Raw genomic sequence first — 26,306 nt, 5'->3', positions numbered from 1 at the left:
GAGCTTGAGAGGATTTGCAGAGAAGAATTGGAGAAACTCCCCAAATACAGGTGTGCCAAGCTCATAGTGTCATACCCAAGAAGACTTGAGGCTGTAATCTCTGCCAAAGGTACTTCAACAAAGTACTGAGTAAAGGGTGATATTTCAGTTTATACATTTGCAAAAATGTCCAAAAAACTGTTTTTGTTTTGTCATTATGGGGTATTGTGTGTAGATTGATGAACGAAAAAACGATTTAATCCATTTTAGAATAAGGCTGTATTGTAACAAAATGTGGAAAAAGTCAAGGAGTATGAATAGTTTCCAAATGCACTGTATGTCTTTTCCCCAACAGTGTGTCTAATGCTGAGGGCCAGATGAAAGTCACGGAAGTTGCCACCAGGCCACTGGTTCAGGACCTGTTAAATCATGATGTGAGTCTGCAGAGCAGCAAACTGTACAAGTCGGACATAATTTGATCTCGGCATTATAAAGAGTAATTGGCTCCCAAGCTATACATATTACCTCATGTGACTTCATCTTTCTCCAGGACTGTTACTTCCTAGACCAGGGAGGGGTGAAGATCTTTGTGTGGAAGGGGAAGCGAGCCAACAAGGCCGAGAGACAGGCTGCCTTTTCCAGAGCTTTGGTGGGTACAAGAAATCACACATACATACTGTAACAAAAAATAAGCCATAGTTGAGTTTTGTGTATCAAATACCAGTTGCAGTATCTGATGGGAAGACTCTGAAACTGTCTCCTGCCTCTGTGAACAGGAGTTCATTAAGCTGAAGAACTACTCCACCACCACCAACGTGGAGACAGTGAATGACGGGGCCGAGTCGGCCCTCTTTAAGCAGCTGTTCCAGAGCTGGAGTGTGAAGGACCAGACTGTAGGCCTGGGAAAGACACACAATGTGGGGAGAGTGGGTATGTATTTCTATGTTAGCTAACAGAAGCAAATCAATCACTAGAAAAACTCTAAATGGTTCTACCTAGAACCCATTATAAGGGTTCTTCCTACTACCCTCTATAAATCGTTCTGCCAATAACCCTTTTATTATCTAAAGGTTTTTCCTAGAACCCTCTTTGAGCGGTTCTTATGAGAACCCCTTCATCTTTAAAATGTTCTTCTTAGAACCTTCTATGAGGAGCATGTCCACCAGCCTTTACAATTAAACACTTAATGACAATATATTCCATCCCATTGGGCACAAACTGGTTGAATCAACATTGTTTCAACCTAATTTGTCAACTCATTGTGACGTGGAATCTACATGGAAAATGCATTTGATAAAAAAGGGTGAACCACGGAATTGTCGTCATTGAAACCAATTTTCAACATATACAAACCTTGTATAAAGTATGCTGAATTTGTACCTTTGAAACAACTTCAGATCTTCAACTATGAAATAACGTATGTGGCCTCCACAATCTCCCAACCTCAACCCAATTGAGATGGTTTGGGATGAGTTTGACTGCATAGTGAAGGAAAAGCAGCCAACAAGTGCTCAGCATATGTGGGAATTCCTTCAAGACGGTTGGAAAAGCATTCCAGGTGAAGCTGCTTGAGAGAACGCCAAGAGTGTGCAAAGCTGTCATCAAGGCAAAGGGTGGCTTTGAAGAATCTCAAATGTAAAATACATTTTTATTTGTTAAACACTTTTTTGGTTACTACATGATTCCATAATAGAACTGGTTAGGCTGTTTTCATGTTATCCATAGGTAAACAAATCATCGGCCAGAGCATCAAGTGTGCACTCTGAACTCTCAGAGAGCAAACGAGATGAGTGGGGCTAAAGCTTAAGAGGGTGTAAATGATGCTGAATGTGTGTAGACAAAGAAGAGCTCTTCACTAGATACCAAAACATTCAAAGGCCATTTTCTCAAAAGTGAGTTTAAAAGTTTATCAACATTCAAAGCATAATTACTTTCCCATTGTTCCTTAAAAAATGCAGTTTATGATAAACCATTTTGTAGCTCTGAGTCTCTACTTTTCTCCAATGTAAAAAACACAATTTCAAATTTTGCTACATAAGACCGAATCCAGGTGGTGAGTCACATATGTGTTATTTCATAGTTTTGAAGTCTTCACTATTATTCTACAATGTAGAAAAGTAAAAATAAAGAAAAACCCTTGAATGAGTAGGTGTGTCCAAACCTTTGACTGGTACTGTATATGCCTAGGGTTTCAAACTTTGGTTGATTCAAGTTTGGTAATGTTCAAGTTAATCATTAGTATGTTGGATTCACATCTCCATCTCAACCAAGAATCAAAGTTAAAGAATAGGACTAAATCGAATCAAACTTAAAATGCACTTTAAAAAAGTTAGATTTGATTTAGTCCTATTCTCAAACTTTGATTATTGGTTGAGATATAGACATGAATCCAACACACCAATTATTAATTTGCCATGTCAACCTGTAACGCCGACACGGAGCCATGAAGTAAGTGCAGTTGGTGAGTTTAATAACAAAGAAAATGAAGACATACAAAACTGGAAAAGCGTACTGGGAATGAAAACAAAAACAATACTGCCTGGAGTCTGAGGCTATTGAGGACTAAATAAAGGTGGAGTAATCAAGATACTGATGAAGTACAGGAGTGCATAACTATGGGGAGCAGGTATGCGTAATGTGGGTTGCAAGGACCAGTGGTCAGCAGACCGGCGACATCGAGTGCCGGAGTGGGAGTAAGCATGACAGTAACCCCCTCCTGACGCACAGCTCCAGCCGCAGGAAGACGCCATCCAGGGTGGCCACCCCGAGAGCGAGGAGCGTGTTGGTCCGAAGATGGAAATCCCGGATGATTTTGGGATCCAGGATGTCGTCCACCGGGACCCAACAGCGCTCCTCTGGGCCGTACCCATCCCAGTCAACCAGGTACTGGAGCTGACCCCCACAACGTTGGGAGTCCAGGAGGGTTTTGAAGGCATAGGCAGGGCTCCAATCGATGTCCAGGGGAGGCGGAGGGGTGTCGCGGGGGAAGGAACCAGCCAGGGGACCAGGATCCACCGGCCCGAGGAGGGAAACATGAAAAGAGGGTGAGATCCGGTAGTTAGTGGGGGAGCTGTACTCTATAGGTTAACTCATTGACCGTCCAGAGGACCTTGAACACAAATCAGGAGCTCAGCTTTTTACAGGGCAGGCAGAGTGGGAGGTTCCTGGTGGAGAGCCAGACGCGATCACCAGGATGAAACACGGGAGCCTCACTGTGGTGGCGGTCCACCTACTCCTTCTGGCGGTGGACAACGTGCTGGAGACTCACGTGGGCATTGTTCCAAACCTCCTCTGCGCGCCTGAACCACTCGTCCACCGCAGGAGCTTCGGTCTGCCTTGGTGTCCAAGGAGTCAGGGCTGGCTGATTTCCCAGGACACACTGGAAGGGGTCAGTCCGGTGGAGGAGTGATGCAGTGAATTCTGGGCGTAATCTGTCCAGAGAAGAAACCAGGACCACTCCCCCTGCTGGTCCTGGCAGTGACTCCTAAGGAACTTCCCCAGCTCCGGGGTCATCCTCTTCACCTGCCCATTGGCAGGTCTGTTCCCGAAAGTGAGGCTGACCGTGAACCCAGCTTCTCCATGAAGGATTTCCATACCTGTGACGTGAATTGGGGGCCACGGTTGGAGACGATGTCCTCCATAGGCTATAGTGTCGGAAGACCTGCTGCGACAGTGCCTCAGCGACCTGGAGAGCGGTATGAGGACGAGAGAGAGGGATAAATTGGCAGGATTTAGAGAATCTGTATACAATAACCATAATCGTAGTGAAATCATTTGAAGAGGGGATATCAGTGATGACATCAAAGGACAGATGAGATCAACCAAGGCGGCTGAGGCACTGGAAGGCAAGGAGTTTCCCTGCTGTAGCGTGCCGGGCAGATTTGGTTTGGGAAAATATGGAGCAGGAGTTGCGTAGCGGGCAACGTCCTGTGCCAAAATGGGCCATCAGTACTTAGTGGATAGGAATCGAATGGTGCAGGTGATACCTGGGTGTCCAGCGGCAAGGGAATGATGGGCGCACTCTGGACAGGAACCTGTCCCGAATCGTGGAGACGGAACAGGGCATCGGCTTTGGTGGTGCTTCAGGTTCCAATAGTCTTTGGGGATGAGAAATGGGTCCTTGGCGCCCTCCAGCCAGTGTTTCCACTCCTCTAGTGCCAGCTTCACTGCCAGGAGATCCCAGTCGCCGACGTCATAGTTCCTCTCTGCAGGAGACAGTTTTTTTAGTAGTACGCACTCTTGTAGTAGTAACATTTTTGTGGGTTACCTAGGCGTTGTGCCTGGACAGCCCACACACCCACTTCTGAGGCGTCAACTCCATCACGAAGGGCAGCGTAGGATTTGGCTGTTTCAGAATCGGGGCGGAGGTGAAATGCCCCGTCAGTAGGTGGAAGGCCTCATCGGCTGCAGGACTCCACACCAACCTACGGGGGCCACACTTGAGGAGTTGAGAGGCGATGGAGCTGAGGTTCTTAATGAAGCGGCAGTAGTCCATTGTAGTCCCTTTATGGTGTTTGGGACTGGCCATTACCTGACTGCCTCAAACTTCCTTTCATCCATAACCACTCCCTGCGGGCTGATCCGGTATCCCAAGAATGAGACAGCGGCCTGATGGAACTGGCACTTCTCCGCTTTGATGTACAGATGGTTCTCCAGGAGGTCGTCCCAGAACACCTCGTTCACGAATGCCTGGAACAACGATGGAGAATTGGCTAATCCATAAGGCATCACCAAGTACTTGTAGTGCCCAGACATCGTGCTAAAGGCTGTTTTTCATTCATGCCCCATCCGGATGCGGATCAGATTGTAGGCACTCCGCAGGTCCCGTTTAGTAAGAAAACGGGCCCCGCGGAACTGTTTGGGGGTGGATGAAACACTGTCGGAGAGTCTCCTGGATGTATTCCTCCATAGCCTTGGTTTCAGCCATTGACAGGAGGTGGAGGCGGCTGCGCAGAGGCACAGTATCTGCTAGCAGGTTAATGGCACAGTCCCAGGGATGACTGTGCGAGAGACAGGTGGTGCTGGTCCAGGAGATCCCGATAAGCCTCTGGGATGTTGACCTGGAACCACAGGACTCTCAACTGACGTGGAACCACAGGGTAAGGGAAGCAGGTATTCCGACATCTGGGTGCCCAGGCAGTAATCTCCATCCTCGACCAGGAGATGGTGGGGTCGTGAAGTTGAAGCCACAGAGGCCGAGGATGACTTTGGGTGCCTCAATGATGATGAAGGGAAGGCTTTTGTGGTGCAGGGGTCCCATGGTAATGGTGAGTGGTGCTGTGATGTGTGTGATTGTCCCGGATCCAAGTGGTCGACTATCCAGTGCTTGAACTGAAAAATGAGAGGAGAGTAGGTATGAGGTGATGTTCAGGGAGGAGGCAAGGGCCTTGTCAATGAAATTCCCCGTGGCACCAGAGTTCGCAAGAACAATACATGAGGGACAGCCAGCCAGTGAAATTGAAACCAGAAAGCGTTTGGTGGAAAGTGATGATGATGGAATACTCACGCCTACCCGGGGAGACGGTTGATCACCGGGCTGTTCCCATGCCCTCGTGGATCCCTGGTTGGGACGCACCGGACACTGTTGAAGCTGGTGCCCCTCCTGACCGCAATAGGGACAATGCCCCAGCTCTGCTGCCGGCAGGTTTGTAGACCCTACCTCCATGGGTTCAGGCTCTGTCTCAGGACGGCCAAAAGATGAGGGCGAGAGGCAATGTGGGTCCCCACGCTCGCGAAGGAGATTGTCCAGATGGATGGCCATCGCGGTGAGTGCGTCCAAGGAGTGGTTGTCATTTCGACACGCCAGCTCCGTCTGGAGCTCTTTGCACAGTCTTCTTCTGAATAGGATGCGGAGCGCCGGCTCATTCAATCCACTGGAGGCTGCCATGGTCCGGAAGGTGAGGGCGTACTCCGCAGCGGTTTAGGCACCCTCCTGAAGTTGGAGTAGTCGCTCACCTCCCTCTCCGCCCTCCGGTGGATGATCGATGACCACCCTGAACAGAGCCATGAACCTCTCATTGGAACCCAGATCCTCCGCTTCTCTCTCCCAGACGTCTGTGGCCCACTCCAACGCCCGTCCGGTCAGCAGGGAAATTACATGGCAACCTCGAACCTCTCAGTGGTCTCCCGTCTGATGGAAGAAATAGAGGGATCACTGGAGTAGGAAGCCACAGCATTTAGATGGAGTCCCGTCATATTTGTCCAGGAGGACAACCGGGTATCGCTGACCTGGGCGGACTGCTGGATAGGCTGGGGGACTGGCTAGTTGTAGATGACGCCCCTGGGGTGATGTCAAGGCGTTGGAGAACGCAGAGGACCTCATTCATAGCCGTACCCAGTTATGCCAGTTGGTCGTGGTGTTGCCGGATTAGGTGTGCCTGTTCAACGACATTCTGGGAGATGTTTGGATTTTCTGCTGCTTCCGTCGATCATTGGAACGGGACAACGGGAGTAGGCTTGACACAGCCAAACACAATTCAATATTACTTTTGTAATACAGTAAATAGCCTAAACTTTAGGCTATCTCAAACTAATGTAACATTATTTATTCAACCTTAAAGTAACACATCTATGGCCACATTTTGAGGTTAGCCTAATATAACTATAAATGTATTCTTATGTAATCATAGAAAGCGTGCATGCAAAGGTCAAAGATCTGTGGAGGTCATCGAAATTGCTATAATAATCTGCGTCTGAATCTCAAACAGCATTGATCACTCTAACTGTGAACTTTTAATGAAATTTCAACTGCAATTTAGGTAATTTGGTTGGTTGTGCTATTAGATGAAGCACAGTGATAACACATAATGTTGTTGTATAAATACTAAATATCTGACAATGTACTTCCATTTTAACTGTGTTGTGCTTTTAAAGTGCAGTGATTACACATGTAGATGACAACTAAACCAAAATATCTGACTGTTTTTCCATTGGAATTTGGTTATGCTTTTAGATTGTTGAAAGCATAGTGAAAACACATTGGGAATTCAATCAACTTCTGGCTGTCTTTTTGAGTGTGTGAATAAAGGTTGAAATCTCACTGATCAACGTCTCAACCAAATATTACCCAAATTCCCACGTTGAAATTACGTGGTGTGCCCAGTGGGACATATCATAAGGCCTTTCTTTGAGGGACTAGTTATACCTTAACACAGTGGTTTCAGAAAACACCTGGTTTACAGGCGACATCAGGCCTGCAAGTCACCTTATGCAGGTGTGCAAATTGTTGCATAATGCCTATCGGAATCCAGCAATGAATCCGTAATCTGAAAGAAATGACTTTTTGGGTGCCAGCACGCCTCTCTCTCATGTCAGTCAGTCAAGTGAGGTACTATGTGGTCTAAATAACTCAATTGGCTAGTTTGCATGTTTGTAAAGAGAAAGAGTAGCTGTAGGACCCGCCTGCTCTGATTGGATAGAATGAAGCTGTATTTCTCTGTCCACTCACTTCATAATTTCACACGATCACTTTCACTTCTCTGTTTCAGTCTTTTTCAACTGTAGATGGTTAAAGTTTATGCACTGAGGTAAACCTTCATGCTCACAGCACTATTTAAAAGATGAAAAGTACGTTAATACGGATTCAGAAGGGTTTTTATTTCAAACGTTCTTGCCTTCCAAAGAATCCTTCTTGCCCTTCCAAAGAATGATCAAAGAACCCTTTCTTCCAACAATGGTTCTTAAGATGAAAAAGGTTCTTGGTAGAACCCTTTGGCTTACAAAGAACCCTTGTCAATCAAAAAACGGGTTCTTCAGATGAAAATGGTTTTCAGTAGACCCCTATCCCTCCACAAAGAACCCCTATGGAACCCTTTTTTCTAAGTGTACCTTTCTTCCTTTTTGATGTATGATTGAGATGTGAGCGCTTGGCAAATACTACCTTTAGTATGTAATTCCTCACCTTGTCTTTGTTTTGTGATTCTACACTGTCTTACCTACATATACACTTTAGCCATTGTGACTCAGGAGAAGTTTGATGCCACACGGATGCATGTGATGCCAGAAGTAGCGGCACAGGAGCGCATGGTGGACAATGGCACTGGTCAGGTGGAGGTAAACTCACCAAAACATTAACTCTGATTCATGTAATTTGTTCCAAGGTATCTCGCCGTCATTCTACTCACCGTTTGTTACTTGTGGACATTTTAACACTTTCTGTGACACATGCAGGTGTGGCGTATCGAGGACCTGGAGTTGGTCCCAGTGGAACCCCAGTGGCATGGCTTCTTCTATGGAGGAGACTGCTATCTGGTGCTCTACACTTATGAGGTCCACAGCAAGCTAAACTACCTCCTTTACATGTGGCAAGTAAGGGAGCTCCCTGCCATTGTAGAATGCATAAAGTTGAATCCTTTTATTTGTAATAACATGGCAACAAAATGGCATACCTTTAGAGCTAAATGTCTCATCATTTTATAAATAAATATGTTGTTTTAGGGGCGCCATGCCTCTCAGGATGAGATAGCAGCGTCTGCCTTCCAGGCCGTGGCCCTGGATCAAAAGTATAGCAACCAGCCTGTACAAGTGAGGATCACCATGGGCAAGGAACCCAGACACTTTATGGCCATATTCAAGGGTAAAATGGTTATCTTTGAGGTGAGATAATTTTGTTTTAATGTAATGGTACAATGATCAAATTTAAATACTGTGAAACTGGTTGTCATTATCTTATAGCAATGGATTGTCTTTGGTTCAACCATGATTATAGGTTGATATAGGATTTCTAACCATGAAGTAATTTATTACCACATACTGTACATTTAAATCAAACCTGACTTGCTATCATGTTTTAGGGTGAGACCCAGATGCAGACAGTGTCAAAGTAAAAAAAATGTTTATTATTAATACATGGGCATGCAAAAAGACAGGTCAAAGACAGGTCAACGATGTCATTAATCCAGATAGGGTTTAAAAGGTCCAGAATGGCAGTCAGTCTCAGGGTCAGAGCAGCCAGAGGTCAATAATCCAGTGTTCTGTGGCAAAGTACAGAAAGGCAGGCAGGCAGAAAAGTCAAAACCGGGAAAAAATAGAAAACAGGAACTAGAACAGACATGAGCAAGGGGGAAAACGCTGGTAGGTTTCACGAAACAAAACGAACTGGCAACAGACAAACAGAGAACACAGGTAGAGAACATATATATACACTGGGGATAATGGTGAAGATTGGCGACACCTGAAGTGGGGGAAGACAAGAACAAAGACAGGTGAAAAAGATCAGGGTGTGACGCCTGCTTTCCTCATCTTCTGTTCTACAGGGCGGTACCTCCAGAAAAGGCGTGTCTGACCCAGAGCCACCCGTCAGATTGTTCCAGGTCCGCGGTTCTGACGCCTCCAACACCAAAGCCATCGAGGTGCCTGCCCTGGCAGCCTCGCTCAACTCCAACGATGTCTTTCTGCTGAGGAGCCAGTCAGGGATTCACCTGTGGTGTGGCAAGGTACTGTTGGGAGGGGAATTAGGTATATGAAGTTGTGGATACTACAGATATAGCAGCTTAGAGATACTGTGCGTGTGCCAAATGACCAGGGTCCAATGGTCAAAATAAGTAGGAATAGGTTGCCTTTTGGGACACAGACACGGAGATATAGAGATGGTAAAACATTCTGTCTAATAGTCTCTCTCTGATTGGCCAGGGATCAAGTGGGGATGAGAGGGCCATGGCTAAAGAGGTCAGCTCTGTGATTGGACAGCACTCGACTGCTGAAGAGATCATGGCAGAGGGTCAGGAGCACATTGAATTCTGGAATTTACTTGGAGGGAAGGCCCCTTATGCCAACAACAAGAGGTAATACATAAGTTGCCTTGCCATAATCTGTATTTCAACCAACTATTATCTAATACAATGTCAATGGGAGCAGCTGTACAAATTTAGTTAAATGATTGCATCCTTAACCATGTACAATTGATGGATTGTGATTCACTGTGCTAGATATTATGGTGTGGTGTATGTAAAGTTGTATGTGTTCTCTGTATGTGTTTTGTGTGTGAAAGACTACAGCAGGTTGCTCTGGATCATCAGCCGCGTCTCTTTGAATGCTCCAATAAAACTGGTCGTTTCATCGTTACCGAGGTGACCCAGTTCACCCAGGATGACCTCAGCGAGGATGATGTCATGTTGCTAGACACGTGGGACCAGGTACCGTGTGTATTGTTAAAATGTCAGTTTAACAGCCTTCTTCAGTGTGTAGGTCCAAACATTAGACTATAATACTATTAGACCACTGCCAAGCACCCATTTGTGGGCCGTCATCAATTATTTGATGTTGCATCCAGGTCTTCCTCTGGGTGGGGAACGAGGCCAATGAGGTGGAGAGGAAGGAAGCGGTGGTCACCAGTCAGGAGTACCTGCGTACCCACCCAGGGTCCCGGGACCCTGACACCCCTATCCTCCTCATCAAGCAGCGGTATGAACCCCCCACCTTCACCGGCTGGTTCACCGCCTGGGACCCCTCCAAATGGAGTGTGAGTGCAAATGATCTCCTTCTCTTACAGATGAACTCTTGGTCTGCTTGTGTGTGTGTGTGTGTGTGTGTGTGTGTGTGTGTGTGTGTGTGTGTGTGTGTGTGTGTGTGTGTGTGTGTGTGTGTGTGTGTGTGTGTGTGTGTGTGTGTGGTGTGTGTGTGTAATAGTGTACACAACTGTTTAAGTTAATATATTCCATCAATAATACTGTACACGCATGTTTTGTGTTAGGGTGGGAAAACGTATGAAGAGCTGAAGAAAGAGTTGGGTGAGGTGACATCCCTCGTAAGGATCACAAATGTAAGCACAATTGTATTTATCTATGCACTCACCAAAACTTGGTATAACGAGTGGGATTGAGACAATGATGAGCTGGATCCAGAAAATGAATTTATCTAACCTTGCTGTGAACTCAACCCAACAAACTCATGGTTAAATCAATTTTATTGGCCCCATACACACTTCCCACTGGGCAAAAGCTGGTTGAATCAACGTTGTTCCCACATCATTTCAACAAAAAAACGCAATGTGATGGTGTTGAATCAATGTGGAAAACTCATTGAATTTGCAAAATGTCATCAACATTTCGTAAATATTTCAACAAACTTTTAACCTACAGTAAATCCAATGAAATTGTGACATGTTTTGTTGATTTCACATTGAATTCACGTTAGTTGACAACTCAACCAAATGTAAATCAAAACTAGACGTTGAACTAGTGGCGAACCGTGACTATAGGACCTAGGCCTTCAGAGGGACCAAAAATATTACAATACATTGTATCAAAGAAAATAACATCACTTAATGCGCCCGACGTTATATCTTCTGTAGTCGGACCAGAGGAGCAATTCTTTTTGATGACATTAAGAATTAATAAAATAGGCCTGGCAGCGTTTTGGGCTGCGGCAACACAGAGCCGGAACCCGGCATGGACACAACATGTGACAAATAGCATAAAATAATGCGACCAGCAAAACAAAAACACACTGTTTATACAACCAATAGTAACCTAGCACCACTATCACACTATATTCAATAGCGACAACAACAGTGTCACATCAAAGGTGACTGGCTCATGGTGCTGAAAGGACACAGCGACCGTAATAACTCGGCACTCCATGGCGCTGAAGGAGAGACGGATTTGATCAAACACATCGATAGATACAGCTGATAGACAACAGTCACACACAACATCAAATAATGTTAAAGAATAAGCAGCCCATTCACTCCAGCAGGCCCCATGAAATCACAACAATTCAAAATCACAACCATTTAATTTACAAAATTAAATGAACAAACCAGCTATTACTTCCCATTGCAAATATATTTGATCACTTTCATCACACTAACCCAGGGGTTCCCAAACGTTTTGGGCCCACGACCCCAAATTATCGCGAACCCAATCATGTGAAAAAAAGGTATGTAATTAACAGACAATGTATACTTTTTAAATTGGGGCTATGGCAGTCAATTGAAAAACATTATAACAGTATTTCTGAACAACTTCTCAACTCACCATGATATACTTTTAATGTGGGGCTATGGCAGTCAATTGCAAATTAATCTGACATAATGTCCCACCACTAATGAGATTGGTGTGCTTGATTCATGTGGCGTCGGAGCTTCTCAAAATCACGGGTGTACTCGACAGTGCGCACATAATCTCTCAGGGAGACGGCAGGGTATTTATTCCAAATGTTGAAGGTGAACAGTCAACACTCGTGTGAGACACTTACAGAAGATGTTTTCTGTTAGAAACATGCACAGCAGAAGGAAGGGGTCTTAGTTCGGTTTTGAAAGTCTCTCTCGAGTAAGAATTATTTCCTCTGAATCAACTGATTCGGTCACTCATCTGTAGAATGTTTTTGTATTTCCCCTGCATGCTTGCGTTCAATTCGTTAAATTTCCTAAATATGTCTGTGACATCAGCACAATCTCACACTCAATTTGTGCAAATACGTATTAAAAGTATTTCCGCAGATTTCGTGCGTATTTTGCGTTTTTGTGTGGCTTAATTCGTGTGACAATACAAATTTTTTTGCGACTTAATTCGTAGAAGAAAAAAAATGTATGACTTTATTCATAGGAAAATACATTTTGGGGGGAAACTTCAGAACAATCTTATGAAATTTATTGGAGCAATGCATTTTGGGTAATGGGGTTCTACACTGCCTTTTTTTGAGTCCAACATTTATTTATAAACATTTTTAAAAAGTGTTAGCAACCTAATATTAGTAATAAACCAGGTTGTCACCGAAATACTTGTCATATAATAGTAGCCTTACTTTTTTTGTTTTTGTTTGATGCCAATGCTGTTTTCTATTTTTGTTTTCGCTTAATACTTTGGGATACTTGTGCTATGTCGGATTTTATGAGGGTTGCCAGATTATAGTAAAAAGTTGTATTTGTCTGTTTCTTTGTGTAGTATCAATGGAAGGAATTTGATTGGGGAAGGGGGCTACATTATCATGATGGGAAATTAATTTATCAATAAATGTGGGGAAACAGAGTACCTGCAAAAAAGATCTGTTTGGTTAACATTTCCCTGGTGCAACTGCGTGGAATTTGCAACTATAACGAGTCTAGACTATGATCAATTAAATCATATCAATGCATTTAAATAGGTTAATGTAAAATAACGAGTTATGTTGGCTTAATCTTATGGCACTCCAAGGCCGTTTCATGATGATTATTACGGTCAAATCATTCATGTTATATACTTAGGCTATTGTAACAAGGCATATGCCAGCATTGAAGGCCGACTGCCTCTGCCCAGAGGCTTACCAGAGTCGTGGAAATTATCGCCAGGGACACATGAAGTTAATATTAAATGAATCATTCTTTCATATCTGCAAGCTGGAGAGGTTCCAACAAACTTAATGCACCATAGTACACGTCGGTCGGGCTCTCCCCCGGGGCAGTCCCGTTAGTTCTCTTACAGTGCCTTGCAAAAGTATTCATCCCCCTTGGCGTTTTCTTGCTTTACAATCTGGAATTTAAATGGATTTTTATTTGGATTTCATGTAATGGACAGACACAAAATAGTCCAAATTGGTGAAATGAAATGGAAAAGTGGTGCGTGCTGTGAAGCCCCTAAATAAGATCTGGTGCAACCAATTACCTTCATAAGTTACATAATTAGTTAAATAAAGTCCACCTGTTTGCAATCGAAGTGTCACATAATCTGTCACGTGAAAGCAGGGTAGCCTAGTGGTTAGAGCATTGGACTAGTAACCGGAAGGTTGCAAGTTCAAATCCCCGAGCTGACAAGGTACAAATCTGTCGTTTTGCCCCTGAACAGATAGTTAACCCACTGTTCCTAGGCCGTCATTGAAAATAAGAATTTGTTCTTAACTGACTTGCCTAGTTAATTAAAGGTAAAAAAATATATATATATATATACAGTTGAAGTCGGAAGTTTACATACACTTAGGTTGGAGTCATTAAAACTAGTTTTTCAACCACTCGACACATTTTGTTAACAAACTAAGCAAGTCAGGTAGGACATCTACTTTGTGCATGACACAAGTCATTTTTCCATTAATTGTTTACAGGCCGATTATTTCACTGTATCACAATTTCAGTGGGTCAGAAGTGTACATACACTAAGTTGACTGCACCTTTAAACAGCTTGGAAAATTCCAGAAAATGATGTCATGGCTTTAGAAGCTTCTGATAGGCTAATTGACATCATTTGATTATATTGGAGAAGTGTCCTCTGGTCTGATGAAACAAAAATGGAACTGTTTGGCTATGATGACCATCGTTATGTTTGGAGGAAAAAGGGAGAGTCTTGCAACGTAACGCTCGTCTTCCTCCTCTTCTGAGGAGAAGTAGTAGGAAGGATCGGAGGACCATTGCGCAGCGTGGTAAGTGTCCATATTGATAATTTATTATCATGAACACAAAAAACAAAATAACGAGAATGAACTAAACAAAACAGTCCTGTACGGTGAATACACAAAACAGAAAACAATCACCCACGAAACACAAGTGGGAAAAGGCTACCTAAGTATGATTCTCAATTTGAGACAACTAACAACACCTGCCTCTGATTGAGAACCATACCAGGCCAAACGCAAAACACAACATAGAAAAAGAAACATAAACAACCCACCCAACTCACGCCCTGACCATACTGAAACAAATACATAACAAAAAAAACTACGGTCAGAACGTGACATGCAAGCCAAAGAGCACCATCCCAAAAGTGAAGCACGGGGGTGGCAGCATCATGTTGTGGAGGTGCTTTACTGCAGGAGGGACTGGTGCACTTCACAAAATAGATGGCATCATGAGGCAGGAAAAGTATGGGGATATATTGAAGAAACATCTCAAGACATCAATTAGGAAGTTAAAGCTTGGTCGCAAATGGGTCTTCCAAATGGACAACGACCCCAAGCATACTTCCAAAGTTGTGGCAAAATGGCTTAAGGACAACAAAGTCAAGGTATTGGAGTGGCCATCACAAAGCCCTGACCTCAATCTCATAGAAAATGTCTGGGCACAACTGAAAAAGCGTGTGCGAGCAAGGAGGCCTACAAACCTGATTCAGTTACACCAGCTCTGTCAGGAGGAATGGGCCAAAATTCACCCAACTTATTGTGGGAAGCTTGTGGAAGGCTACCTGAAACCTTTGACCCATGTTCAACAATTTAAAGGCAATGCTACTAAACACTAATTGAATGTATGTGAACTTCTGACCCACTGGGAATGTGATGAAAGAAATAAAAGCTGAAATAAATCATTCTCTCCACTATTATTCTGACATTTCACATTCTTAAAAGAAAGTGGTGATCCTAACTGACCTAATACAGGTAATGTTTGCTAGGATTAAATGTCAAGAATTGTGAAAAACTGAGTTTAAATGTATTTGGCTAAGGTGTATGTCAACTTCCAACTTCAACTGTACACACCTGTCCTGAAAGGCCCCAGAATCTGCAACACCACTAAGCAAAGGGGCATCACCAAGCACGCGGCACCATGAAGACCAATGAGCTCTCCAAACAGTTCAGGGACAAAGTTGTGGAGAAGAACAGATCAGGGTTGGGTTATAAAAAAATATCAGAAACGTTCAAATATCCCACGGAGCACCATTCAATCCATTATCAAAAAATTGATAGAATATGGCACCACAACAAACCTGCCAAGAGAGGGCCACCCACCAAAACTCACGGACCAGTCATTAACCAGAGAGGCAACAAAGAGAGCAAAGATAACCCTGAAGGAGCTGCAAAGCTCCACAGCGGAGATTGGAGAATCTGTCCATAGGGCCATTTTAAGCCGTACACTTCACAGAGCTGGGCTTTACAGAAGAGTGGCCAGAAAAAAAAGACATTGATTAAAAAATTATTTGGCGTTCATCAAAAGGCATGTGGGAGCTATGTCTGGAGCAAACGCAACACCTCTCATCACCCCGAGAACACCATCCCATCATACTGTGGGGATGTTTTTCATCAGCAGGGACTGTGAAACTGGTCAGAATTGAAGGAATGATGGATGGTGATAAATACAGGGAAATTCTTCCAGAGATTTGAGACTGGGACAGAGGTTCATTTTCTAGCAGGACAATGACCCTAAACATACTGCTAAAGCAACACTCAACTGGTTTAAGGTGGAAACATTTAAATGTCTTGGAATGGCCTAGTCAACGCCCATTGTTCAATCCAATTGAGAATCTGTGGTGTGACTTAAAGATTGCTGTACACCAGCGGAACCCATCAAACTTGAAGGAGCTGGAGCAGTTTTGCCTTGAAGAATGGGCAAAAATCCCAGTGGCTAGATGTGCCAAGCTTATAGAGACATACCCCAAGAGACTTGCAGCTGTCATTGCTGCAAAAGGTGACTTTTAACAAGGCACACCTGTTAATTGAAATGCATTCCAGGTGACTGCCTCATGAAGCTGGTTGAAAGAAAGCCAAGAGTGTGCAAAACTGTCATCAAGGCAAAGGGTGGCTACGAACCTCAAATATAAAATATATTTTGATTTGTTAAACAGTTTTTTGGTTACTACATGATTCCATGTGTTATTTCATAGTTTTGATGTCTTCACTATTATTATACAATGTAGAAATAGTAAAAATAAAGAAAAATCCTTGAATGAGTAGGTGTGTTCAAACTTTTGACTGGTACTATATATATATTTTTTCTTCAGGATTTTGGAAATTCTCCCGTGACCCCATTTGGGACCGACCGGCTCGATTTGGTCTTATGTCGCAACATTTTAAATTGTATTTTTTAAAGAATTGGATAAAAGTAGAGACTCAGAGCTAGAAAATGGTATATCATACACTACAGTTGAGGAACAATAGGAAAGTAATTCTGCTTCAAAAGTTAATAAACTTGTAACCCCACTTTTGAAAAAATGGCCCTTGAATGTTTTGATACACCTACTGGAGAGCTCTTCTTTGTCTACACCCATTCATCAACGTTCACAACCTCTTAAGCCTTTGCCCTCCCATATCTTTAAGGATTCACATGTGAGGCCATGTGCTGAACAGACTGAGTACGGTAGTGTGATTTAAAGGCTGATTTATACTAGTAGACAGTTTTCGCAGTGACATCATGAACATTCCATTGTCTTCCGACATCAAACTTGCTGTTGTTGTTATGAAAAAGTATAAACACAAAAACAACATGCTGCATGACATCAGCAGCCTGGTGGTCCAAAACAGCATAACTGGTGTTTTTTAACACCAATAAACCCATCCGTTTAAAAATGAATTCAGTATGTGCCAATCTAGCAAACCAGGCAACTAAAAGCAACTTTCTAAACAATGTTTTGGTTCATTTCTAGTTTGTTAGCTAGCTGACGTTAACTTAGCTGGCTAGCCAGTTCAAATAATGGCCATATCATGGCTGACAACATCTTCATTTTAGCAATTATTTTGTAATTATTACAGTTAATGACGAGGTAATTACAAAAAATAGCTCACGGTTGTGAGTACCTTGAAATGGTTACTTGCATAGTGGAGTCTTTTGTTTAGCTAGCTAGCTAAACAATGAACCATAATCCCAACTCATAACGTTACTACCATGCATGAATATGCAGGTAGCTAACCAACTAGATTCAATGTTAGCTAGCTAACATCTTTTGGAGGGTGGATCATCTTAATATTGCAGATTTTTTTTTGCTTCCAATGTAATTGTCTGCATCATTTCCAATCCCCCATATTTTTGGGGTAAATACAGTGCCTTGCGAAAGTATTCGGCCCCCTTGAACTTTGCGACCTTTTGCCACATTTCAGGCTTCAAACATAAAGATATAAAACTGTATTTTTTTGTGAAGAATCAACAACAAGTGGGACACAATCATGAAGTGGAACGACATTTATTGGATATTTCAAACTTTTTTAACAAATCAAAAACTGAAAAATTGGGCGTGCAAAATTATTCAGCCCCTTAAGTTAATACTTTGTAGCGCCACCTTTTGCTGCGATTACAGCTGTAAGTCGCTTGGGGTATGTCTCTATCAGTTTTGCACATCGAGATACTGACATTCTTTCCCATTCCTCCTTGCAAAACAGCTCGAGCTCAGTGAGGTTGGATGGAGAGCATTTGTGAACAGCAGTTTTCAGTTCTTTCCACAGATTCTCGATTGGATTCAGGTCTGGACTTTGACTTGGCCATTCTAACACCTGGATATGTTTATTTTTGAACCATTCCATTGTAGATTTTGCTTTATGTTTTGGATCATTGTCTTGTTGGAAGACAAATCTCCGTCCCAGTCTCAGGTCTTTTGCAGACTCCATCAGGTTTTCTTCCAGAATGGTCCTGTATTTGGCTCCATCCATCTTCCCATCAGCTGAAGAAAAGCAGGCCCAAACCATGATGCTGCCACCACCATGTTTGACAGTGGGGATGGTGTGTTCAGGGTGATGAGCTGTGTTGCTTTTACGCCAAACATAACGTTTTGCATTGTTGCCAAAAAGTTCAATTTTGGTTTCATCTGACCAGAGCACCTTCTTCCACATGTTTGGTGTGTCTCCCAGGTGGCTTGTGGCAAACTTTAAACAACACTTTTTATGGATAACTTTAAGAAATGGCTTTCTTCTTGCCACTCTTCCATAAAGGCCAGATTTGTGCAATATACGACTGATTGTTGTCCTATGGACAGAGTCTCCCACCTCAGCTGTAGATCTCTGCAGTTCATCCAGAATGATCATGGGCCTCTTGGCTGCATCTCTGATCAGTCTTCTCCTTGTATGAGCTGAAAGTTTAGAGGGACGGCCAGGTCTTGGTAGATTTGCAGTGGTCTGACACTCCTTCCATTTCAATATTATCGCTTGCACAGTACTCCTTGGGATGTTTAAAGCTTGGGAAATATTTTTGTATCCAAATCCGGCTTTAAACTTCTTCACAACAGTATCTCGGACCTGCCTGGTGTGTTCCTTGTTCTTCATGATGCTCTCTGCGCTTTTAACGGACCTCTGAGACTATCACAATACAGGTGCATTTATACGGAGACTTGATTACACACAGGTGGATTGTATTTATCATCATTAGTCATTTAGGTCAACATTGGATCATTCAGAGATCCTCACTGAACTTCTGGAGAGAGTTTGCTGCACTGAAAATAAAGGGGCTGAATAATTTTGCACGCCCAATTTTTCAGTTTTTGATTTGTTAAAAAAGTTTGAAATATCCAATAAATGTCGTTCTACTTCATGATTGTGTCCCACTTGTTGTTGATTCTTCACAAAAAAATACAGTTTTATATCTTTATGTTTGAAGCCTGAAATGTGGCAAAAGGTCGCAAAGTTCAAGGGGGCCGAATACTTTCGCAAGGCACTGTATATATATCCATACACGCATGCATATATATACACATATATACATACACATACCTATATAGACATACATACTTTTTAAAAGAATATACCTTTATTATTATTCCCCGGAAATCCTTCCGCCGATCCCCCAATTGGAGTAAACTAATAAACACTTCTGCTTCTACCTTCAATCCATACATTTTATACACACTCTACAGACACAGTCTACTTTACAATAGTTCTCTCTTGTTTGTTCTTAGTCCTTCCTCTATTTCTGATCCATCCAGTTTGATTTCTATTTGTAACTAATCTATTTCACAAAAGCTCCGAACCTATATACATTTTACAGATCCCTTATGCCCTACATTGTTGATCTTGTTATTAGTCCCACCCTTCAGCTCCACTCAACCCCTCCCATCTGTCTCTCAACATCATCCATTTTGGATTTCTACTTGCCATATATTTTTCAACTGTGCTGTGATGCTTCACAAAATAATTGAACCTTCCTATTCTCATAGCTTCTACAGATTGTAAATTAAAAATAAACGTTTTTGCTGAAATAATTATTATATTACTGATTGATTGACTATGGCTTTTCAAATCACCCAGTATTGCTATCTGTAGTGTTAGTTCTAGGCAAATGTTGCAATTCTTCAGCCATTCCTGGACCTGTATCCCCCATATATATAAAATTCTATTAGTTGCAAGAATGTTGTATAGTCATTTATATTGAAAAATGTGAAGTTTTGAATCCGGCGTTGTTTTGCGTATCAATTCATAAACCATGTGCCATGGAATGGGTACATCGAAAATCTCTTCCCAACTATTTTGCAATGTATATGGCACAGTTGTCAGTTTTTGGTCCTTAAATGAAATTGGTATATGTTTTTGTTTATCACACTTTTCTTTAACCATTTATGTTCTTTAATACAGGGCCGACATACAAGTTCCTTACTTTTTTTCCCTTCTACTCGCCTCTTCCATTTTTGTGGTAATGCTGCATTTAATTGGTTGTAATTTTGGGTAGAGCAGACATTTCCATATGTCTGTGTTAGCTGCATGTGTGACGTAACTCCACCAGTCCTATTTATGATATCATTCACTAAATATATACATTTTTTAAACATTTCTTCGATAAATACAGTTTTTTAATCAATTAGTATATTTGAATTTAACCACAATATTTGTTGTACTTATCGTTCCGTCCTTTCAGGTGGATTAAACTGAAATTGCAACCAACTTTCTAAGGCTTGTTTAAAAAATAAAGATATTTTGGAGATTATTTCCTTTTCAAACAACCGAAAGTGAGCAGGTGTAATCTGAATAAAGGGGAAAAGGCCCTTCCTGAATAATCGTACCAATTGACTAGAGATTTAAGTATAACTTTTGTATGACTGATGCCTTTAGTGAGAGGTCTAATGCTTTAATATTTAATCATTTCTGCCCACCGAATTCATATTCGTTATATAAATAGGCCCTTTTAATTTGATCTGGTTTGCCGTTCCAAATAAAATTGAATATTTTTTGTTCATATAATTTAGAAAGCAGGTCACTATTTGTAGGCAAAACCATAAGCAAATAGGTAAACTGTGATATAACTAAGGAGTAAATCAGGGTGATTTTTCCACAAATAGACAGGTATTTTCCTTTCCATGGTAGCAAGATCTTATCTATTTTTGCTAACTTTCTATAAAAATGTATTGGAGTGAGATCATTTCTTTCCTTTGGGATTTGTATACCGAGCGAGTATGTCTACATCTCCGTCAGACCATTTAATTGGTAAACTACATGGTAATGTAAAATGTGCATTTTTTTAGTGATCCAATACGTAATATGGTACATTTATCATAATTTGGTTTTAATCCAGAGAGGATAGCAAAAGTATCTCGATCCTCTAAGAGGCCGTGGAGAGACTCCAATTGTGGTTTTAAAAGAAAACATGATTCTTCAGCGTACAATGACACCTTAGTTTTTAGGCCACGGATTTCTACTCCCTTAATATTATTGTTTGATCTAATCTTTGCAGCTAACATTTCGATGGCAATAATAAACAGATATGCCGATAGTGGACAACCTTGTTTTACTCCTCTAGATAGTTTAAAACTTTCTGAGATGTAGCCATTATTTATTATTTTACACCTAGGGTTACTATACATAACCTTAACCCATTTTATAAGAGATTCCACAAAATTGAAATATTCTAGGCATTTATATATAAACTCCAGTCGTACTTTATCAAAAGCCTTTTCAAAATCAGCTATGAAAACCAGGCCTGGTGTCCCCGATATTTCATAGTGTTCTATTGTTTCCAGTACTTGTCTTATATTATCTCCAATATATCGTCCATGTAAAAAGCCTGTCTGATTAGGATGAATAATATCTGACAATACTTTTTAAATTCTGTGTGCCGAGCATTTTGCTAGGATTTTTGCATCACAACACTGAAGTGTAAGAGGTCTCCAATTTTTTTAATGGACTGGATATTTATATATACCACTTGGGTCCTGTTTCAGTAATAATGATATCAGACCTTCTTGTTGCATGTCTGATAATCTACCATTTATATAGGAGTGGTTAAAACAAGCCAACAATGGTCCTTTGGTTATACCAAAAAAAGTTTTGTATACTTCCACTGGTATGCCATCCAGCCCTGGAGTTTTCCCATCCTTAAAGGCCCCAATTGCCTCAAGCAGTTCCTCCTCTGTAATTTGGCCTTCACATGAGTCTTTCTGTACAGATATTCATTTTACATTATTATTAGGGAAAAAATCCATACAATTAGTTTCAGTTAGTGGAGATGGAGGAGTCTGAAATGAAAACATATTCCCAAAGTACTTTACTTCCTCCTTCAAAATATCATCCGGTGAATCATGCGTGACTCCATCATTTGTAACAGGTTTTAATAAAACATTTTGGTAGCATTTCTATATTGAAGATTGAAAAAGAATTTGGTGCATTTTTCCCCATATTCCATCCAGTTCCCTTTATTTTTACAATATATTACACTGGATCTTTCTTGAATAAGTTCCTCCATTTCTTTTTGTTTTTCCTCTAACTTATTCTGTGCCTCTATAGTACCGTTTTTATTGCTATCTAACTGTACTGTTAGTCCTTCAATTTCCTTTGTTTTATTATGGACTCTTTTGATCTAAATTGCTTTTGTTTTATAGATGAGTACTGTATTGCATTGCCTCTAAAGGCACATTTAAAAGTGTCCCATACAGTAAGGGGATCTGCTGTACCTATGTTATGTCTGAAAAAGTCAGTTATAAATTCTTCTGTCCTAGTTCTAAACAATTTATCATCTAGTAGGCTTTGATTAAATTTCCAGTATCCTCGCCCACATGGAAATTCTGTAAGAGTAATATATATGCCAATTATGTGATGATCCGACCGCATTCTGTCCCCTATCAACACTTTAAAATCTTTTGGTGCCAGAGAGAATGGTATAAGAAAGTAGTCAAGGCAACTAGCTTGATTAAGCCTCCGCCATGTATATCTCACTAGGTCAGGGTATTTTAGTCTCCATATATCCACTAATTCCAATATATCCATGACATTCATGATTTCATTAAATGCCTGAGGGTGATAGTTTGTAGTGTGATTTCCTTTCCGGTCCATAGAGGTATTTAAGACCGTATTAAAATCTCCCACCATAATAATAGAGTCTAGTGTTGCTTGTAGAGTTGATAGATTCTTATATATATTTTGAAAGAAGCTTGGATCATCATTATTCGGACCGTATAGGTTAACAAGCCATATCTGTTTATTGTCCAATAACATATTTAAAATAATCCATCTACCTTGAGGATCTGTTTGGACAATTTGCACATTTGGATCAAAATTATTGTTAATTAAAACCATTGCTCATGGGAGAAGTATATTTCGCCCCCCCTCCACTTCTTTTTCGACAAAACTTCATCTAAAACTGTTGAATGGGTTTCCTGTAAACAATAAATATTATATTCCTTCTCTTTTAGCCAGGTAAATACTGATTGTCTTTTCTTATTATCTGCTAGGCCATTACAATTGTAACTGGCTATACTTATTTCACCACTTACCATAATGAGACACGACTTTCAATTCTATTTATCAAAATATATGTTTGTAAACGTACCATTAAAAAGTAACATGATGATGAAGTGTCTATATAGCTGTACCATGATCTTTGCCTTTCTACTAAGTAAACCTCCAATTGGTCCCTACTATTCCACCCGCTAAAAGCCCTCCTCATCCCGAGTTGGTTTGTCATCCCAATGCCCGGCAGACCACCCTCGACCCCCTGTATCCCATAACCCATAACCGACTGGGATCCATCCTTTGGAAAGAGCACACAGTGCCATTTACCGAATTGAAGTAGATTAACTGCCAAATGCATTTCCATCGCCCTCACCTCGATTTGTATTATATATAGCTGTGGATCATCCTCTATTGTCCCTAACATCTTTTACTTCTTCGCAACAGTTGTGCGATACACACATACACCCACACACACTCAACCCATACCCCTAGGCAACCATAAGCTCACTTACTCAACAATTGCACCACCCCAGAGCCCAACTCAAGACAGGTCTTGAATTACAAATGTACTCGCAGTTGCAGCTGCACGAGAAGGCCTGCAAGACCGCACAAAAAAATTGGCAAAAATTAAGAGATTTTATTTACCATTGTCACATCCTAGATGATGGAGGTCAAATGTATGCATTAGAAAGAATTACCTACACGTACCGAGCAGCTCATATCATATACAGAAGCATGCTACATGGCAGACCATTCTGAACTCATCTCTTGGCAAAATTCTGCTCTGATACAGTTGAACCACAGAGTTTCTAAACCCAGAGGCACAATATTGCGAGACTTCTGGGAACGCTTGTGAACCAGACCAAGCAGACCAGGCTGGGGTTTGGGGGTTAGAGATGTCAATGAAAGAAGTTAAACATTTTTCCTGAGTTGTTAATTTTAGAGAAATCTAAAGGCATAACCTATTAATTGAGCTAATGCCTTAAGTAGTTGAACATGATATTGCTCCAACCCAATGAAAATTGCAAACTGAGACGTTTTCAATTTGGTCAAAAATAACTTTATATTGAATGAGTGCCTTTGATTTTAATGGCTGCACATGCGCAGTTCGGAGCACGAGCATTGCTAGCCAATGTCGCCATGACAAGTGTGATCAGGGATTTCTACTGGAGAAGCAGTTTTAGCCTGTCTTTGGTTGAATGACAGAGGACTTCTGTCCAGATTTTGAAGGCCTAGCCAATGGCTGGCTGGACTAGCTAGATTTTTCTACCTATGGACCACCAAATAAAATCCTGATTGGATATTGTTTTCTCTTTACTATTAATGAAATCAGAAGATCATAAAAACAAATTCAAAAGATGAAATAGAAATCAAAACGAAATGTGATAAAAAAAACATGTATACATTGAGACCAGTGTCTCTTTTACATGAGAGCTCTACATATATAATTTCATAAAATACATCAAAAAACAAATACAACGTGAACTCATGGTTCCCCACTGCGTTGAACTGACATTTGTGGACAGTGGGTAAGGTCGTACAACACATTTACAACCCATTTTGGTTGTGATACAACTGCTAGTTTTGTGATAGGCTACAACAGAGAGCTTGTATAAAGAAAAATGATTACACAACTATTATGCAATGACTCGACAACCGTTGTGTTAACATTTTTGTGCAGACAAACCTGAATCGAATCATTTACTCTCAGGGGCAGAATGGTGTTGAGACCAGGAAGAGCTTCCAGTCTTACCCACCAGAGGACCTGATCAACAAACTAGCCAATGAGCTGCCTGAAGGTGTCGACCCCACCCAGAAGGAGGTAGGTGTTCTGAGCTGCTATAATGAAGTGACTAGTGTTCAAAGTACTGCCACACTGATACCCTCAGATGCAATATTGTTCAGTAGTTTCTGAAGTGTGAAAAGTAGATTCCTCCATACACTACTATGAGTTACGGTGTATTATAGCTGGTTTTAATAAAGTGTCTTGACAAATGTATTCTTTACACTTGAATGTTGCCTTGAAAAATAACAATGGTCTCCTTCACTCTCTGTCTGTCTCTCTCTCTTTCCTCCTTCCTCTGTCTTCCAGAAACATCTCTCAGACTCAGACTTCAGTGCCATATTTGGAATGTCTAAAGACCACTTTGCCAGCCTGCCTCAATGGAAGCAGCTGAGCATTAAAAAAGGCAAAGGCTTATTTTAAGGGGAATTAATCTCTGATGAATTGATGTCTTATTATTTCAATCTAATGACAGTCAGTCTAAAAAAAAACCTGCACTTGTCTGTTCCTAATTGTGCATTTAAAAAAGATGTTCCTATATCATACTATATATACTGTATGTCTGCCTCTCAATTAAGTATATGGATGTCCATGTTGAATACGATCAACCTAATCAAAAAATCGGTGTATTCTGAATGATTGTTTTATTGACTCTTCTGTGTTCCGGCCACACACTACTACCATATCTCTTGTAGTTTTGTTGAATGTAATATGGTATGGTGGGACTTAATAAACAAATAAAAAAAGGGGAAATGTTATGTGTATCTCATCTTGTAGTGCACAAGTCCTGAGTTAGAGAGTACACCCCCCCATCCAGATTCAATAAATTGTTATTAATAATGTCAAAGTCAAACACTCATTCATATACAGTGCATGTACAGTGCTGTGAAAAGGTATTTGCCCGCTTTCTGATTTTCTCTACTTTTGCATATTTTCCTTTATATTGAATGTTATCAGATCCAGAACCTAATATTAGATCAAGGGAACCTGAGTGAACAAATAACACAACACTTACATACGTATTTCATAAACAAAGTTATGCAACTCCCAATGCCCCTGTCTGAAAAATTATTGCTCCCTTACAGTCAATAACTGGTTGTGCCACCCTTAGCTGCAATGCCTCCAACTAAATCCTTCCTGTAGTTGTTGATCAGTCTCTCACGTCGTTGTGGAAGAATTCTGTCCCACTCTTCCATGCAGAACTGCTTTAATTCAGCGACATCTGTGGGTTTTCAAGCATGAACTACTTGTTTCAAGTCCTGCCACAACACCTCAAGTGGGATTAGGTCTGGAC

At 41.4% G+C, this 26,306-nt stretch overlaps 1 protein-coding gene and 1 long non-coding RNA gene across 2 annotated transcripts in view; one reads left to right on the top strand and one right to left on the bottom strand.

The window, feature by feature from the left end:
• Positions 1 to 25,765, top strand: part of LOC118388687 (advillin-like) — a 33,509-nt gene extending 7,744 nt beyond the window's left edge. Inside the window, exons 8-20 of the mRNA XM_035778042.2 lie at positions 335 to 413; positions 530 to 628; positions 756 to 909; positions 7,931 to 8,031; positions 8,149 to 8,286; positions 8,416 to 8,574; positions 9,234 to 9,413; positions 9,610 to 9,761; positions 9,968 to 10,112; positions 10,250 to 10,438; positions 10,670 to 10,738; positions 24,941 to 25,051; positions 25,322 to 25,765. Coding sequence (XP_035633935.1) covers positions 335 to 413; positions 530 to 628; positions 756 to 909; positions 7,931 to 8,031; positions 8,149 to 8,286; positions 8,416 to 8,574; positions 9,234 to 9,413; positions 9,610 to 9,761; positions 9,968 to 10,112; positions 10,250 to 10,438; positions 10,670 to 10,738; positions 24,941 to 25,051; positions 25,322 to 25,435 — 1,690 coding nt within the window. The 3' untranslated portion in view covers positions 25,436 to 25,765. The remainder of the gene's footprint in view (positions 1 to 334; positions 414 to 529; positions 629 to 755; positions 910 to 7,930; positions 8,032 to 8,148; positions 8,287 to 8,415; positions 8,575 to 9,233; positions 9,414 to 9,609; positions 9,762 to 9,967; positions 10,113 to 10,249; positions 10,439 to 10,669; positions 10,739 to 24,940; positions 25,052 to 25,321) is intronic.
• Positions 8,796 to 13,000, bottom strand: LOC118388688 (uncharacterized). The gene is made up of 3 exons (XR_004826596.2): positions 11,955 to 13,000; positions 9,242 to 9,416; positions 8,796 to 8,951 (listed from the first exon to the last, which is right to left on the bottom strand). It is a non-coding gene; the product is annotated as an uncharacterized LOC118388688 (long non-coding RNA).
• Positions 25,766 to 26,306: the final 541 nt, after the last annotated feature.

This window comes from Oncorhynchus keta, chromosome 10 (assembly GCF_023373465.1).
Source record: "Oncorhynchus keta strain PuntledgeMale-10-30-2019 chromosome 10, Oket_V2, whole genome shotgun sequence".
Taxonomy (NCBI): domain Eukaryota; kingdom Metazoa; phylum Chordata; class Actinopteri; order Salmoniformes; family Salmonidae; genus Oncorhynchus; species Oncorhynchus keta.
Note: the sequence above shows the minus strand (reverse complement) of the source record. Positions and strands in the feature narration are given on the sequence as shown.